Raw genomic sequence first — 17,847 nt, forward strand, 5'->3', positions numbered from 1 at the left:
ATACCTTATTAATTCAATGCCTTTTAATTTTTTTAAATGAGTAGTTAACATTAAAATAAGAAAAAATTGATTATTTGTACTATCTCTTCTAGGCTAGGTTCTGAAGCAAGGGATTGTAATGGTCCCAGAAAACAATACAGAATATGTGAGAATCCACCTTGTCCTGCAGGTTTGCCTGGATTCAGAGACTGGCAATGTCAGGCCTATAGTGTTAGAACTTCATACCCAAAGCATGTTCTTCAGTGGCAAGCTGTCATGGATGAAGGTATGACAACCCACATCGCCACCGTCTTAATTAAGTAGACTTCTAGATTTGCAAAATGTTTTACAGTAGTAGTCAGTATTATATAATAGATGATACAGATTATATTCTAAATATTTCAGAGCTCTCTTTTTTTTGAACCCTAATGACCTATAATAATCACAAGCACTGACTCCAAGTATATATTTTTTTTAAATGCAGAGTATATTATTACACACCAATTAGATGAACTAAAATTTTTTTTAAAAAAGTGACAATAGGAAATGCTGGTGAGGATGAGGAGAAAATGGATCTCATACATCACTGATTGGAATGTAAATGGTACAGCCACTCTGAAAAATAGCTTGGTAGTTTCTTAAATAACTCAATATACATTTTTCATACAATTTAGAAAACACAATCCTGGGCATTTTTCCCAATGAAGTGAAAATTTACAACCATAAAACATCACATGCATGAATGTTTGTAGCAGCTTTATTTTCAATAGCCAAAAAATGGAAACAACCAAAAACGTTCTGAGTACCTGAATGGTCAGACACACTGAGGTATATCCATCCCCTGGGATACATGCAACAATAAAAGGAAAAAACTATTGAAATGTGTAGTGACTTAGTGAATTTCAGAGCTTTATGCTGAGTGAAAAGAACCAATCTCAAAACATCAGATATTCTGTGCTTCCATTTATATAACTTATTCCATTTATATAACTTATATATAATATATTCTGTGGTTCCATGTATATATGACAAAACTGTAGAGATGGAAAACAGAATAAAGGTTGCCAGAAGTCAATGATGGTGGTGGGGAAAAGGATGGATGGGTGTTATTATAAAGGGGTAGCATTAAGGTAGAACTTTGTGCTGATAAAACTCTTAAATATATTGATTGTGCTGGTGGTTATAAAATCTACACATGTGATAAAATGGCCCAGAAGTATACACACACCTGCACCAATGTCCATTTCCTGGGTTTGCTATTGTACTGTAGTTACCAAAGTGTAACCACTGGGGTAAACTGGGGACAAGGTATATGAGATCTCTGTACTATTTTTGCAACTTCCTGTAAGTCTTTAATTATTTCAGAATAAGAATGTTAAGTAAATTATACGCTACCTTATAACTTAAGAATTAGTTAGGGGGGCATCTGGGTGGCTCAGTCGTTTAAGCATCTGATTCTTAGTTTCGGCTCAAGTCCTAGTCCAGGATCAGGCTCCACGCTCAGCAGGGAGTCTGCTTGAGATTCTCTCTGTCTCTCTCTCTGTCCCTCCTGCTTGTGCTTTCTCTCTAGTAAATAAATAAATCTTTTAAAAAAAAGAATTACTTAGAAATAACTTAATAACTTCTTTACTTAAGATAGTTCCTGCCCATGGTCAGTCAGTGAGCTATGGGTTTGAGCTACAGTTACCAAACATGGTGGTGAATTTTCTGACTTACCTGACCATCATGCCCCTAGTCTCTCCTGTCCTGATTTGGACTTAGTCAATTTGTACTGTGCTTTTCCATCATTTCAATAATATGCTTGTCAACAGCCTAAATTCCATTGTTGATCAATTTCAGTGCACCTGACAGAAACCTTCTCTTCATGTAGGCTTCTGAACACAGAAGCACTAATGTCAACAGCCAGATAACAAGGCAGATGACTCCACTATAAATACAGTAGTGTTACGTGTTTGACAGTGAGAGGGTGAGGAGGTAATCTGTTCCCTTCTCTTACCTCATGTCTCTTCTAGAACCTTGTTCTCTGTCACTCTGCACTCCAGATCTTGGCCTTGTTTGACTGCCTCAAACATGCCCTGTTTTCTTCCCCATGATGGCCTCCAAACGGACTGTTTCCTCAGCTGAGAGGAAATGATAAGCACAATCTTCTGTTCCCACTGTCCTCTTAATAAATGGCACTTCCCTCTTTCCAGATGCTTAGACAAGATCTTGGAGTCATCATTTTTTTTCTTTTCTTTTACTGTACATTCAGAATATCAGTAAGGTCACACTAGCCTTATCTTTTTTAATTCCAGTGTAGTTAAGATACAGTGTTATGTTAGTTTCAGGTGTACAATACAGTGATTCAGCATTTCCATGTATTACTCAGTGATCATCAAGCCAAGTGTACTCTTAATTCCCTCCACCTATTTCCCCCCATCCCCCGACCCACCGCCCCTCTGGTAATCATCAGTTTGTTCTCTAGAGTTAAGAGTCCGTTTTTTGGGTTGTCTCTTTTTTTCTTTGTTAATTTGTTTTGTTTCTTAAATTCCATATTTGAGTGAAATCGTATAGAATTTGTCTTTTTGTGACTTATTTCACTTAGCATTATACTCTCTAGATCCATCCATGTTGGTACAGATGGCAAGATTTCACTCTTTTTTATGGACATGAACCTTATCTCTGAAGTACATCCAGAGTCTGATCATTTCCCAACATCGCCAGAACTCCTGCCCTGGCGCAAGCCACCTTCTCTTCCCCAGTGATTGCAATAAGCCCTCTAACTGGTCTTTATGCCTGTGTTCTCCTTCAGTCTCAACAGCCAGAGTGATACATTTAAATTGTCAGTCATGTCCTGTTACTCTTCCATTCAAAAGCCTCTGGTACCTTCCCAGTTCGCTCAAAGTCCATATTCATTCCTTCTAAGGGAAGGACTTAAGGAGCTCTGCTACCTGGCTTCTTCTTACCTTCAGACTTCATCTCCACTGTTCCCCGTCACCCTTCCACCCACACTGGCTCCCTTGCTCTTCCTAGAATAAGTCCTAGTGTCTTGGAAGCTCTTGCTTTCCTTGCTGTGACATCATCTCCAGATATCGTTAGGCTTCAGTCTCTCACCACCTTCAGGTCTTTGGTTAAACAGTAACACAGTGCCTTTCCTTTCCCTGCTTTATTCTTTTTTCACAGAACTCATCACCATCCGCCATAATACTTTTGCTTTTGTTTATTATATGCCCCCCATAATTGTTGGAAGAGCAGGGATTATCCTATTTTTGCACTGCTCTATGTGTGGCATCGTAAACAGTACCTGAACAGAATAGGCACTTAATAAACTAGGTTGAATGAATGATGTGCCTTACAGGAATTTTCTACTGGTCTGTCCTGGCCCCTCTTCTCCCTAAACATTCTCCTTGGGATAATATTACTTTATTCACTAGGTTTTATTTATCATCTATATGCTAAAGGAACACAGATATTTCTCTCCAACCCAGATCTCTCCATCCCAAGACCCTTCATTACTTAGCCATCTGTTGCGTGGACATCTCTACTCAACATCTCGTTCTTTCTAACTCAACATGCCCCTTTCCTTTCTCTCTGCTTGCCCCTTTAGCTTCTCTCACCTCTTCTCCATCATTCCCTTTTGTGTTCTCCAGCACATCCAGACCAACTTCCATTCCATCCCTCATACACATCATGCTCTCTTAGATCTGGGCCTGTAAATATGCTAGTTTCTTGGCATAATACCTTTTATTTCTCAAGCTTTGTTCTCTCTCTCTCTCCCCTTCCCCCCTACCCCCCCGCCATTTATTTACCTGAGAAGTGCCTGTTGATTTTTTTTTGGACTCAGTTTATGTCAAGTCCTTTAGGAAAAAAGAATCCCCCTGATCCTCCAAAATTGGGTATGTGCTCCTTCCAAGCACCGCACAAGCACCCTAATATCGGAGATTTTAATGTTTCTGTATTCTCTCTATTACGTGTGTTTAGGGGACAGACTGACAGATATTAAGCTATTAAGCTTCTGATAAATATTTGTTGCATAAATTTTTGTTGTAGAAATGATGACTGCTCAAACAATGAAAATTATCATCTGATCCTCAGAGGATTTATCTTATCTCTGCCTCTAACTAGCTGTGGAGTTTGATAATATTAAAGTCATTTGAAGCCTGTTCATTCAGAAGTGAAATAAGAGAAAGGAAACAGGTTCCTTCCAAATTAAAAAAAAAAAAACAACAAAAAAAACGGGATTGTAGGGGAGCCGATTTAAAATATTAAAGCCATTGGAAATTACAATTTTAAAAGCCCCCACCTCTTATAAAGTGATGTCTGTCATCAGAATGATCCATAATAAATATTTATATAATTAGTAGGCTAACATTTTTTATAATTTTACAACACATATCCATCAAACACATCAGTCCATATGTTAAATAAAATACACAACAGTAGTTTTCATGTGTTACATGGCACTATGGGAGAAACTGAATATATGATTCTTTTAAAAATCCCAAGTCTTCATAGCATATGACACCTTAAATTGCAAGGGGCTATTTCTGCTATTCTTATGTAATACATGAATCTATGGCTAGGAAAATTAAATACAGGATATCAGTGCTGTAGTGAACAGTTATTTTTAGAGGAAAAAAAAGATGCATGGCTTTAACATTCAGGTATTTTACATACACTGTGTTGAGATTTGGCTGAAATCCATGTTTAATGCATATCTTGGAAAGGGTTGGTCTCTTAAATCAAGACAAAGCCTGCCTGCCAAGTAAGTACTGGCATGTTACATGGATCACTCTAATGTCACAATCTCAAGGGTATACTCCAGGAGGGAAGATTGGGATCAAATATTTATGTCATCTGTAAAGCACAGTGAATTGACAATATGTTGTAAAAGGAGAAATAGATTTTTATCTGAATTCTTGCTTGGAATGTGAATGGAATTTTCTAGATGAGCTCCTTTCCACATTATTCATATATCTGGTTTGCTCCTCTCTTCATGAAAACTCCAGAAAGAGAATTTTATACATATATATATATATATATATATACATATATATATATGTATATATATATATATATATATATGTATAAAATATCACTTTTAAAGTGTTGCAATTATAACAGCTGTTTTTAAGTCCAAAGATATGACATAGTAAGCAGTCATTGAATAAACATAACCTACTTTGAGGTGTGAGAGCATACTGAAATGCTTTATTGCGGCTTATAATGGCATCTTAAAGGAAAATTTCAAAACCATGCACATTGAAGGCCATGTTCCAACTCCCCAGAATTGTTCAGAGCAGTATTCAGAAGCCACATGTGAAAACTGCTTGAAATGTTCAATTCTGAAGGCTCATTTAACTGTCTGTCTTCTCTTTGCAAAGTGATACCCTGTTCCATGCCTCTGGCTGTTATTTGGTATTTATAGACTCCCATCAGCTTACGTGGAACTTTACTGAAGACATAAGCGAAGATCAGTGTCAAAGACTGTAAACTATTTTCCATTCTATTTATATGAGCTTAATAAACAGTAAAGGGCCTGACTGGTATCAAGCCAATAGAGTAGTAATGTAGCATGGAAATTGCTCTGAAGTTTCAGGTTTGGATAATTCTCCTACTGGTGTTACCAAATACTACAGTTCTTCTGTAGGATGCTTAGAAATAGAAACAGCCCTTTAAAAATATTTTGCCACTCTTGACTGAGCCTGATAGGCAAGCGTTTTTAACTCTACCCATCCTACCTTATTGCTTAATGAAGCACTGAAGAAGACTGCCAGCCATTCAAAAACTCTTTACCCAGAAAGGTGTTCCTCCCCCTAGATATCATATATACTGGCATGCTTTCCAAGGAAGCAATGAAGGGAGTTAAGTCCTAGATAGCCCTTCAGCAATTGTGCGTTCCAGTGGATGTTCTCATGGGATTGTGTTGCGTTTCTACACATCCTTGTAATTGAAGATCTTAGGAGAATTGCTCATCTCAGAAATTCTTTCTCCATTTAGTAATTTTTCAATTAGAAAATGCCAAATGCATCGGATTGCAAATTCGTGTATGGGAATTTAGAAGTGACACATCAAGAAAGTCTTCATGAACGAAGTAAATCTGAAATAGGCAGAATTCTCAGATGTACTTAAGATAAAGGGGAGTTCATTCCAAAAGATACGAGCAAGAAATGGTGGTGTTTAAAATATTTGGGCGCAAGAATCATTGGTTTGTATGGTAGAGGTAGAGGTTTGGGGCCAGAAAATAATAAGTGATACATTTTGAAAATAATCTGAAGACATATTTCTTAAGAAGGAGATAAATATTCATTGGACATCTATTTTTTCCCAGGCATCTTCTCATTTACTACTCATAATAACTACTCTAGAGCTACATTATTGCATTCACATCAAATTATATTTTTTCCTCGACAACTGTCCTGAAAAATAAAGCTCGAGATAAAAATATTTATGGAGTAACTTTTGCTCATTTTTTTTTATCCACTCTGTGTGTAGAAAAACCATGTGCCTTGTTTTGCTCTCCTGTTGGAAAAGAAGAGCCTATTCTTCTGTCAGAAAAAGTGATGGATGGAACTTCTTGTGGATATCAGGGATTAGATGTCTGTGCAAATGGCAGGTGTCAGGTAAGACACTCCAGGAGGGAGACCGTATGTGCTGAGGGAGGCTTTGAGCAGCTCCACAGAGTGCTGGAAAGCTCTGCACCAAGATTCAAAAGCTGCGGATGGAGTCCTGATTCAACTGTCATCTTGAGCAAGTCTGATCTGCTTTGAAATTCCCTTCATGTGTCTAACGAAGGGTTTGTACTAGATAATCTGTAAAATCCATGACTAGCTCAAAGAACTTGAGATTTTTATTCTGGAATGTACATATTACACATCTAAAATGGCATTTTCTGTCAAAATATTCCAGACCCAAAATTCAAGTACTCCAGTTCTCCATATCTTGTGTCCAAGGCTGAGCCATGTGGCAAAAACTTATAAAATCAGTCTTGTTACTCACTTAATATAGTATTTTTAACATACTGGAACCAACTGATTTTTAAATATATATATATTCAAATTTCTTTTTTTTTAAATATAAATATCATTTATTAAGCATAGTTAAACATAGATTTTGTTTGTTGGTTTGCTAACAGACTTATTGAGATATAATTTACATAACATAATCATCTTTTTATTCTTATGTTAATCCCCTACATTACATCATTAGTTTTAGATGTAGTGTTCCATAATTCATTGTTTGTGCATAACACCCAGTGCTCCATGCAGTATATTCAAATTTCTTAAAATGCTTCAACATTTCATTTGTTCTTATCTTTCTTTTTAAAAGCAGTCTCCATTTACTACATGCATTTATGCATGCTTCTTCATTTATCTTTAGAAAAGGAGAGTAAGTATGGACAGCATAGTGGGAAGATCAAAGGCTAGAACTTTAAAGTTGCTACTTATAATTCTACCACTATCTCAAGTTGGCTTCCCCCCTGGGAGATTAATAGGCAGAAAGATTAATGCCAAGTGTCTTCACATCACATGGATCAACATCCATGTTGGGAGGGGAAGAAGACAGGGTTGGGCACAGGGAGAAAGGGGGCTATGGTACAGTCACAACAGGACCTCAGCCCACCCTGTGAGGGGCATGGAAGCCGGGATGGCTCTTCAGAGTTGTCCTCATTTGTGGTGAGAAAACAAGGCCTTTTTACCCCTAACATCTAGCTGCAAACTGCACCAGGAGGGGGATGGGACCTTGGGAAAGGCAGTTTTCTTCAGACTAGGCAATTTCTTCCAAGGGCTGATGGCTGAGAGCTATCAGCTGATAAAGTGGGTGGGCACAGGAAGGAAATAAATCCCTTAGTTATGAAAGAGGTATCTGAGTAGAGCAGCGCTGAATCCATGGCAGCCACTAAGAAACTGTATTCTTGTGAAAATCACCTAAAATACGTATGCACACGTCAAATGAAGTTTTTAGACCTGTGGTCATTGACTTTTTTGTGCAATACACTCCTTTGAGAATTTGATGAAAAGTTTCCTTTCTTCCCAGAAAAATGCATGTCTGTGCACACGTGCACACACACAAGCGTGCGTGCCAAAATTTGAAAAGAGTTTCAAGGTGTGGGTGGATCAACCTGTATTCCAATAGAGACCTATGGAATTCTGGGTAAAAACTTGGAAACACTGTGAAATTTAAATGCTTTCCCAGCTCTCAGATTTTATATTTTGCCAGCATGCTATAGTTTTTTTTCTTTGTTTTATTATGTTATGTTCATCACCATACATTACATCATTAGTTTTTGGTGTAGTGGTCCATGATTCATTGTTTGTGCATAACACCCAGTGCTCCATGCAGAACGTGCCCTCTTTAATGCCCATCACCAGGCTAACCCATCCCCCCGCCCCCCTCCCCTCCAGAACCCTCAGTTTGTTTCTCGGAGTCCATCGTCTCTCACGGTTCGTCCCCCCCTCCGATTTCCCTCCCTTCATTTTTCCCTTCCTGCTATCTTCTTCTTTTTTTTTTTTTTCTTTAACCTATAATGTATTATTTGTTTCAGAGGTACAGGTCTGTGACTCAACAGTCTTACACAATTCACAGCGCTCACCATAGCTGTGAATTGTGTAAGACTGTTGAATCATAGACCTTTACCTCTGCTATAGAGGTTAAAGCACAGAATCCTGTAATACCATTGACATAAGAAACAGTCTTATAATTACATTTTAATTTCCTTTATTCTTTAACAGCCTGTATCAGTAACCTGAAATGTAATTTTTCATTTTCCTGTAAAAAAAAATCATTGCAGGCATTTACCTATACATATTTTGTTTTCAGACCTGTATGTTTTGCAATTAAAGCTTTTAACTCTATTTCATCATTATTGTAAGTCTGTCAGATTAGTGCATGTCTTCAATGAATTTGTTCTTCAAAAAAAGGTATTTCCCTAACTGTATATGCCAAATACAATAGCCTAAATTGCTATTCTTTTCACTTAACAGTGTTGTGTAAGCCAGATCTTTTACAGAGTCCCTAGACATCAAAATTATAACAACAACAACAAAATTCTGCCTAACCGCTTGGTGAATCTGATGGTTATAATTAAAGTTCCATGAACTAGATTGTGCCTTCTGACAGAATTGGAATACTTCAAGATTCTGGCTTTTTAACTAAAATGCTACATTCTGTCTTTGAATATAATTAAAAGCATGCTACTTTCTTTTTTCTTTCTGACAAGCTCCTATTTTTCAGCTTTGGCTACACAAAATACACAGCACCGAAACTGAATGTAGAATTGTAAACTTGGTGAGGGACGAAGGAGGGCAGTTGAAAATAGATAGCTTTCTCCTCACGACCCATTTTGTCTCTATATTTCTGTCGTGGAAAAGGATAGAAAAAGCCCTTTTCTGTATTATCATGTTATCCGCCCACTCCAGCATGCTGGTGGTGCTTCGGGTGCCCACCACCAGGGCGATGATATTGCCTTTGCAAAGTCCTTCAACCTCAACTTTTGGAGATACGGGGGCATATTGTGATAAGTGTGGATACTTGAAACTATCAGTTACAAAATAAAAATTTTTTTTTAATTTTATTTATTTATTTGACAGAGAGAAAGAGACAGCTACAGAAGGAACACAAGCAGGGGGAGTGGGAGACGGAGAAGCAGGTTCCTGCTGAGCAGAAAGCCCAATGTGGGGCTCGATCCCAGGACGCTGGGACCATGCCTGAGCCAAAGGCAGATGCTTAATGACTGAGCCACCCAGGCACCCCCAAAATAAAAAATCTTTTATTCTTATTTTTTAAATGCGTGATTGTTGAGCCATGACATCATGTCTATCCCTGGCCTTTATTTTAGGTTTACAGACTTGTAATATCCCAGTTACAAGGGTTGGAAAGAACTAATAAATTAGTAGGTACTAATTTTTCAGTCATTTAGCTACTGTTTCTTGGGTTTGTTGTATTTGCCAAGAAACAAGCTGGGGATAGAGCATTATTATTGTTTTTATCATTTCAAAGACCACTCTACACTCTACTGTCAATTTTTCCTCATTTGTACGTAAATGAGAGATTTTTTTTTTTTCAGGTCTTTTTATGGCTCCTGCTTAGTGAGCTCTTCCAGTACCTTTGTTGTATTTTGAGAATTTCCTGTGGTGGCCACCTCTTTCATCCATGACATTCTCTTTATTTCTCCCTGAATAAGCTTTGATTTGCAGATCAAACTTCTCCACTAATGCATTACTTTGTCTACCTCTTGACACTGATAGATCCCCTTGATAAAAGGAAAGGATGCTATATTATGCAGGTTTAATGTGATTTGGGCTTTCTCAGGATATTCATCATGCAGCTGCATTTTATAATCTGCTTTCTTCCCCCACCCGAACACTACCAACACTAACCACAGAAAAGGACCCTGTTTTTGTTCGTGTTTTATTTAAGATGTTAAAAATTCCTCTAAAATAATTGTAACATTATAAATCAGTCTCTCTTGCAACTCCTTCTTGATTAAGGGTAACGGAATAAGCGTACCATTTAGTTCTGACAATATTAACATTAAATTCTGCCCTTTGAGTATGCACAACTTTGCAAATTATAATCATATTTTCTGAATATCAATGGGAGACCAACATTATTCACGAGAAAAGAGTCAATGATTTTTTTTTCCGAGAAAATTCATATTAACATAATTCCCTTGGAAGCAAATTAAAATGAATTTCCCCACTGTTCGTATTTTCTTACAGTGGCCATGGGGCCATGGGTTGTGAGCAGCCTTACTCACATTCATGTGCTGGATGCCAAAGCAGATGGGGATAGAAGTTTATTCGTGAACTGTAGTGAAAATAAACATTTATGTTTGATTTTCACAAAGTTAATATTTAATATTTAGCCTTTGCTTTGCGACCACCTTAAGAAGTGAAGCCTTCCATATAATGAAGTGTATCTGTTCTATGTTAAGTAGGATGAAGTAGATTAATAATATTATATTTAATAGAAATGTGATTTCCTTTGGGGTTTATATAAATTGCATTTGTCTCAGTGATGTTTTTCCAAATTGCTTTAGGATACCATTTAATTCTTAATATGGGAAAAATACCCTCATCACTGTCCTGCTATTTGGTCACTTTATTGATGACATCATTCGACATGAGCTTGCTCTATTAGTTTGCACCAGAAAATATGACATTCTACTAGTTTGTCAATTAGATATGTCTAGTTTGGAGATACTAGGTTTGTTCTAAATCAGTGGTTACAAAAGCAAAAGGGAAAAAAAAACTCACTTTATGATCTACTGTCAATCTCTTGTTACAGAAAGTTGGCTGCGATGGTTTATTAGGGTCCCTTGCCAGGGAAGATCACTGCGGCATATGCAACGGCAATGGAAAATCATGCAAAATTATTAAAGGGGATTTTAATCATACTAGAGGAGCAGGTAATTATTTTTTTTATTTTTTCAAGATTACTAATCCAAACAGTCTTTGAGAACAGAGAGATTACATTAAAGTTGACTTAGAAATCACAGTTCTGACTCCTTAATTGAAGACTTTTGTAATGGGGATTGAGTGATTTTTCGTGATGACATATGATACATGTGACATGAGCCAGAGATTCTAACAAGCCCATGTCCCATTAATGTAAATATGAAGTCATCTGTTATTCATTTAATAAAGTGGAGCAGAAAGGGAATAATCTAATTTGCATTGGCTAATGTTATCAGGTTTCTTCAGACCTAATTCTCCAATGCAAAGCATGATGTCTAACAGAGAAGAAAGATTTGTAACAGCCTAGGGCAGCTATAGTGAGAGTACTAGTCTTCAGGTTTTCAGCTTTCCATTTTGTTTGTTTTTTTTAAATGTTTTTATTCAATTTAAAGGAATAAGATTTTAGAAATAGAGAGTCCATAGCAGTGTGGTAGAGTGGAAGTGGTAGCAGGGACAGTCAGGAGATGTGGGATCACGGTCCAGATACATTAATAGTAGGAAGTCAGCCCCTCTTCTCTTGTATCCTCATCTATAAATACTGGTACCCCAGAGATGTGAGAATGAAATGGCCATGAATGATCCATGTAGTGTGAGTTTTAAAGTGATCCCCAACGAAACGTGATAGTGTTTGTATTGAAATATAATGACCCAAAGGTTTGCTTTATATGTAGAAAACACCTTATCCTCCAGCTTACTGGGAGTAAGCAGACATTTACATTAGCACCTTACCGGGGCATCTTCTCAACATTCTTTAGTATTTATGATTATATTTTCATCATTATTAGTATGCTTCTATTACATACCTCAGTTTTTTCCTATCTTAAATTCTTTTCTTGTTCAAATATCAAAAAATCTGAAACTAAAGAATGTTTTAGTTTGAATACAAAGACCAATCCATTTGTGTCTGAATAATCAAGAAAACTGAGTTCATTCTGAATAAAAGAGTCCTTCAAAAAAGAGAATTAGAAAGCCCTCTGAAGTGGAATATAACTTTTTGATAGCCCCAGCAGAATCAAAGATAAGTGAGCTTGAAGATCTTGAAGCCTAAAAATAACTGAGGCCCAGGGTAAATTGCAGATCAAAATCTCAACCTCCAAAGCTGTGAAAAATGTGACAGGTCCTACAAGTCAAAATCTGCCAGAACTCATTTAGAAAAATCATACTTTGCTCTAATAGCCTCTCAGACTTTCAACTAAGAATTACAATTATAAGAAGCTTTCCAGGATGATTGTAGTGGAGAAGGGCTTACAGTATAGAAGTTCAGATGAAGTCTGAAAGACCGAAGAGATTTTTAAAGATACAAGAATTTTTGAAGAATATTCTTGCATGGTTATTTAATATGCATGGAAACAGTTCACTGAAGATTACTGATCACATTCAGCACTGACATCTTTATTTAGTTGTAGTAACACTTTATTTTTCCACTAAGCATAGAAAACAGAAATACCAGTTTAAAAATGAGTGATGCTTTTCATTCTGACTGCAGTTGTGTGGGTACATTTTCCCCCAGATTTCTACTTCAAACCTCCTTTGTTTTTATTGCACTTTTATTTCTACTTTTGTTCATTTGTTCATTTGCTATTGGTAATTCGTGTTAATGGAAGCTATTATTTGGAAAATGTCTGAGATGCCTAAGATACTGGGAATATTGGAGACTAATAATGTTGCTTTTTTTCCTTCCAACTCTATGCTAGTTTCACATGACTCTCAGGAAAGAGACTAGAATTGTTAGCTTGGACCATAAGGTCCTGCGTGGTGTTGTCCTTACCTGTCTCTCCAAGATCATCTCACACCAGCGTCCCTTTCCTTTCCAGATTTCTTACAGATGCTCAAACTCACCATGCCCCCTCCAGCACCTTGAATTTAAAAATACGGTTCTGTTAGCTTTCTCTTAGCTTTGCTCGGTTCATTTCTAGACGTCACTTAGATCTCAGTTCAAATGGCACTTCTTCAGTGAACACTGAACATCCTCCACCTCCCATCACTAACAACTTGTTCAGTGACACCATATTTGTATCCATCTGGTGAGGCTCTAATCACATTAGTAAGTTTACATTTACTCGTCTTTGTTTCCCCTGTAGTCTTTAAGATCATGCGGAAAAATCTCCTGACTACTTTAGTTTAACACCATATTCCCCATGACCAGCATAGTGTATGATCCATTAATATTTACTAACATAATTAATAACGAAACATTATTTTTTAGTAAGTTTGAAAAACAAAAATCTGTGTAAGTCCTTAATTATATCATGGGTTTCATCTATTTGTGACTTAAAGAATGTTGTGTTCATTTCTCTGGAGACAATTTTATCCTTATAGTTTATGGACTTCCTAGAATTTCTTGAAGGAATTGCAGGCTTCTTTGGTCCAGTTGGCCATGCACGCTGTATATATTGTATGAGTAACACATGTGCAGACACATGTGGGTGTTTTCAGTCCCTGTGCTCTATTTAGAGTTTGCTAAATCATTTTTGTTGGAGCTAGAAAATAAACTTGAGGAGGTTTTTTTTCTTAGTGCATTTATCATGTCTTTCATTTTAACTTGCCTAGCTGCAGGATAAGTTTTTAAAGGAATTTTTAAAGATAAATTGTATTTTTGGCTGGTTGTGGAATTAGATAGTTACCAATATATACTAGGAAGAAACTGGGCATAAAATGTGTTATTCTTAGGAGAAGAGATGATGATACTGATCCTGTATAAGGAACACATGGTCTGAGACTTTTGGTTTGTATGTTTGGCATAGCGGAAGGAGAGAAATAGTGTTATGTATTCTATTTTATGCAGTAGTGCAGTGGGTCCTAGCTGGAAGCACATAGTGGAATCAGATCTGAGGTCAAAGCTTTGGTCAGCTAATTACTGACAAAACAGTCTTGAAAATGGTGTTTTTTCCCTCTACCTTCATTTTCTCATCTATCAAATGAGAAATGTAGTATCTACCTTGGATGTTATCATTATGATTAAATGAATAATTTATGTAAATTGCCTGTAGTAGTGTCTAGCACATAGCAGTTGTTCAAAATGTGACATTTATCATTATCATTACCACGAAGGTAATGACTGCTGTTGGCATCTTAAGAGGTCTGTTTCAGAATGGGATCTCTGGTTATTAAATAAGATGTTCCTGTGTACAAAGCCAACTATCCAACATGAGGATCAAATTTACAACGTGGACATCACAGACTTTATTCCAACTGCTAAATTCGGCAATAGCCACTCTCGTATTCATTGATTTAAATATATGTTAACTAACTAGAATTTAAATAAAAACTTGAAAAACAGTGCATTCTTAATTGTGCTAAATGACTTCATTACTGAAAACTATCTAGGCCCCACAGTCATTGGCTATCTCTCTTCGAATGTCTTTGCTCAGTATTTCTCTCCCTCCCTTCCTTCTTTAAACTCAGTCTAAACTCATCTGTCCTTTAAGCCATTCCAGTTGAGTAACAGAGAATTGCTCCAGATATATCCATGAACTTAGATATATCTGGTGTCCTAATGCACAGCAAATCTCTGAGTTTCCTGCTAAACCCGAATAGGAATTGACAGTTACTCCCTCTACTTCTCTCTCTCTCTACTCTTCTTTCTTAACATCCTGAAATTTAACCTCTTCTCCAAATACTTTACTGAATTCTTTTGCTCAGAGATTAAGTCACCTCTTTTTTTTTTTAAGATTTTATTTTATTTTTTTAAAGATTTTATTTATTTATTTATTTATTTATTTATTTATTTTAAGATTTTATTTATTTATTTGAGAGAGAGAGAGAATGAGAGAGAGCAAGCACATGAGAGGCGAGAGGGTCAGAGGGAGAAGCAGACTCCCTGCCGAGCAGGGAGCCCGATGCAGGACTCGATCCAGGGACTCCAGGATCATGACCTGAGCCGAAGGCAGTCGCTTAACCAACTGAGCCACCCAGGTGCCCTTTATTTATTTATTTGACAGAGAGAGATACAGCGAGAGAGGGAACACAAGCGGGGGGAGAGGGAGAGGGAGAAGCAGGCCTCCCGCTGAGCAGGGAGCCCGATGCAGGGCTTGATCCCAGGACCCTGGGATCATGACCTGAGCCGAAGGCAGACGCTTAACGACTGAGCCACCCAGGCGCCCCAAGATTTTATTTATTTATTTGAGATAGAGAAGGAGATAGAGAGAGCATGAGAGGGGGGAGGGTCAGAGAGAGAGGCAGACTCCCTGCTGAGCAGGGAGCCCGACGTGGGACTCGATCCCGGGACTCCAGGATCATGACCTGAGCCGAAGGCAGTCACTTAACCAACTGAGCCACCCAGGCACCCAACAGTCACCTCTTGATTGTGACATCCGATGGGCTCTCCTTTGTCACCTTTCTCTTTGATTCTTGTACAGCTATGGACACAGCTGACCAATGGCTCCCCTGGAGATAATCCAATCCATAGGATCCCACTGCACCAAAACAGCCAGATCTCCAGATCTTCTTGTGATTATTCCTTCTCCGGATTCTTTCTTATTTTCAGTCTGGTGAAAGCGATGGCTGTCCTAGGTTGAGTCCTGCACTTCTCTTCTCTCCATTTTTTTCTAATTATTTTCATGGCTGATATTACTGCCTCACAAAAGTACTCCACTTGCCTGACTTTTGTCTGGAGTTCCAGATGTTCCACAGTTCTTAGCAGATATTTTTTACTAGTGTGTTACACGGTTTTATTAAGTACAGATTGCAAAGTCGAACTTATCAGATTACTACCAAAACTTGACTTCCATGTTCTTATAAACTATGGCTGCATTCTCACAGAAGTAATAAGAACACATTGTGTTCAGTGTTTATTTCCCCACTTTCTGTTGGTTGTCAAGTTCAGATTTTTTTTTTTCTTCACAGGGCCCTCTGGATTTTCTTCCTTAGCCTCTCATATTCCTGGGATTTTACAGTAACTTCCTGACACTGTTATCCACAACTATATCACTAAGTATCCTGCATACTGTTGTCAGATAAAGCTTCTCCAAACCAGTGTCTAACTACCAAGTTCCTTGTTATAGAATGTTCACTAGCTTCAGGTGGATCAATTCAGCGTCTTGGGCATGCATATGTCTTTCACAGAGACATATTCTAACATCTTCTCTGACAGAATTATTTTATTGATATGTTACTAAAAATATTACTGACTCTCTTACTTCTCTTTTCATACAGCAAACTCATACTTTTTCTATACATATCTAAATCCTGTCCATTCTTCAGGGACAGTTCATCTGTTTACTTCTTGATGAAGCTTTCCTTGACTCTCTGAAATGTTCTGTGAATTAGAGTGATTCCAGCTGATGCCAGTGTTTCTCAAACATGAGTACTGCATATAACAATTTAAAAGGAAAACAAGAAAAAATCCCATTCTGTGAGTTAAAAATAGCAGTGAATCTTTTGAGTGATGATGTGACCAGGTTAGGAGGACAGTTGAAACATTGGTTTATATTCTTAAGCAGGGAATTAACCATATCATCTTGCATATGATCTCTTTTACATAATTTTGGAAGTTTTTTTAAACTCCTATTTGTAAAAGGTATTTTTGCCTTGTCTTTCCAATTTCATTATGAGCTCATTGAGTGCCCAGATCTTCTTACTGTACTTCTATGTATAAATTGGCAAGTAAGCATTTGTTTCTATTTTCATTGCTGTGTATTTTGTTCATGTATCAAAGTGATAGTGCTTGTATGGTTTGGTGTTACTAAAAATGGTTAAATTGGATAAGCAGCATTCGCTAGTGGAAATTATTATTCGAAAAGCACATGCCTCGAATTCCAGCCACTGCCACCAGGTGGGGTGTACGCTACCTTTGGGTATATACCAATAATTCTAAACAATTTCAGGAATTCGAATAATTAATCAACACATGACAATTCTGGGATTTGTTTTTGTGCCTTTTATTTTTTTTTTTTTTTTTTTTTATTTTTTTATTTTTTTTTTTTTTAAAGATTTTATTTTATTTATTTATTTGAGAGAGAATGAGACAGAGAAAGAGAGCATGAGAGGGGGCAGGGTGAGAGGGAGAAGCAGACTCCCTGCCGAGCAGGGAGCCCGATGCGGGACTCGATCCCGGGACTCCAGGATCATGACCTGAGCCGAAGGCAGTCGCTTAACCAACTGAGCCACCCAGGCGCCCTTGTTTTTGTGCCTTTTAAAAACTAACTTTGAAGTTAGACTTTGATCAGATATATGTAACTATCCAGATATTAAGAAGGATATTAAACATTATTTTATGCATCATATGTATTATAATTTAAAACATAACTATTCAGCCTAAGTAGATGTCTGCCTTATCATTATTCTGCACTAAATGAAGTCTTAATTTTGACTTCTGCAACTCTCTTCTTTCTCACTTTATCTTATTTCACTTTGAGTATTACATCCCTAACCTCTGCTGAAAAACCTTTCCTAAGAAACATCTAAATGTGTCTTCCTTCTAGCTGTTTGA

At 37.3% G+C, this 17,847-nt stretch overlaps 1 protein-coding gene across 1 annotated transcript in view; it reads left to right on the forward strand.

Moving 5' to 3' along the window:
• ADAMTS19 (ADAM metallopeptidase with thrombospondin type 1 motif 19) overlaps positions 1–17,847 on the forward strand; it is a 257,812-nt gene that overhangs the window by 167,368 nt on the left and 72,597 nt on the right. Inside the window, 3 exon segments of the mRNA XM_021701899.1 lie at positions 93–265; positions 6,454–6,581; positions 11,248–11,368. Of these exon segments, the coding sequence (XP_021557574.1) occupies positions 93–265; positions 6,454–6,581; positions 11,248–11,368 (422 nt within the window).

The sequence above is a fragment of the Neomonachus schauinslandi genome, chromosome 7 (genome assembly GCF_002201575.2).
Source record: "Neomonachus schauinslandi chromosome 7, ASM220157v2, whole genome shotgun sequence".
In the NCBI taxonomy this organism is placed as follows: Eukaryota; Metazoa; Chordata; class Mammalia; order Carnivora; family Phocidae; genus Neomonachus; species Neomonachus schauinslandi.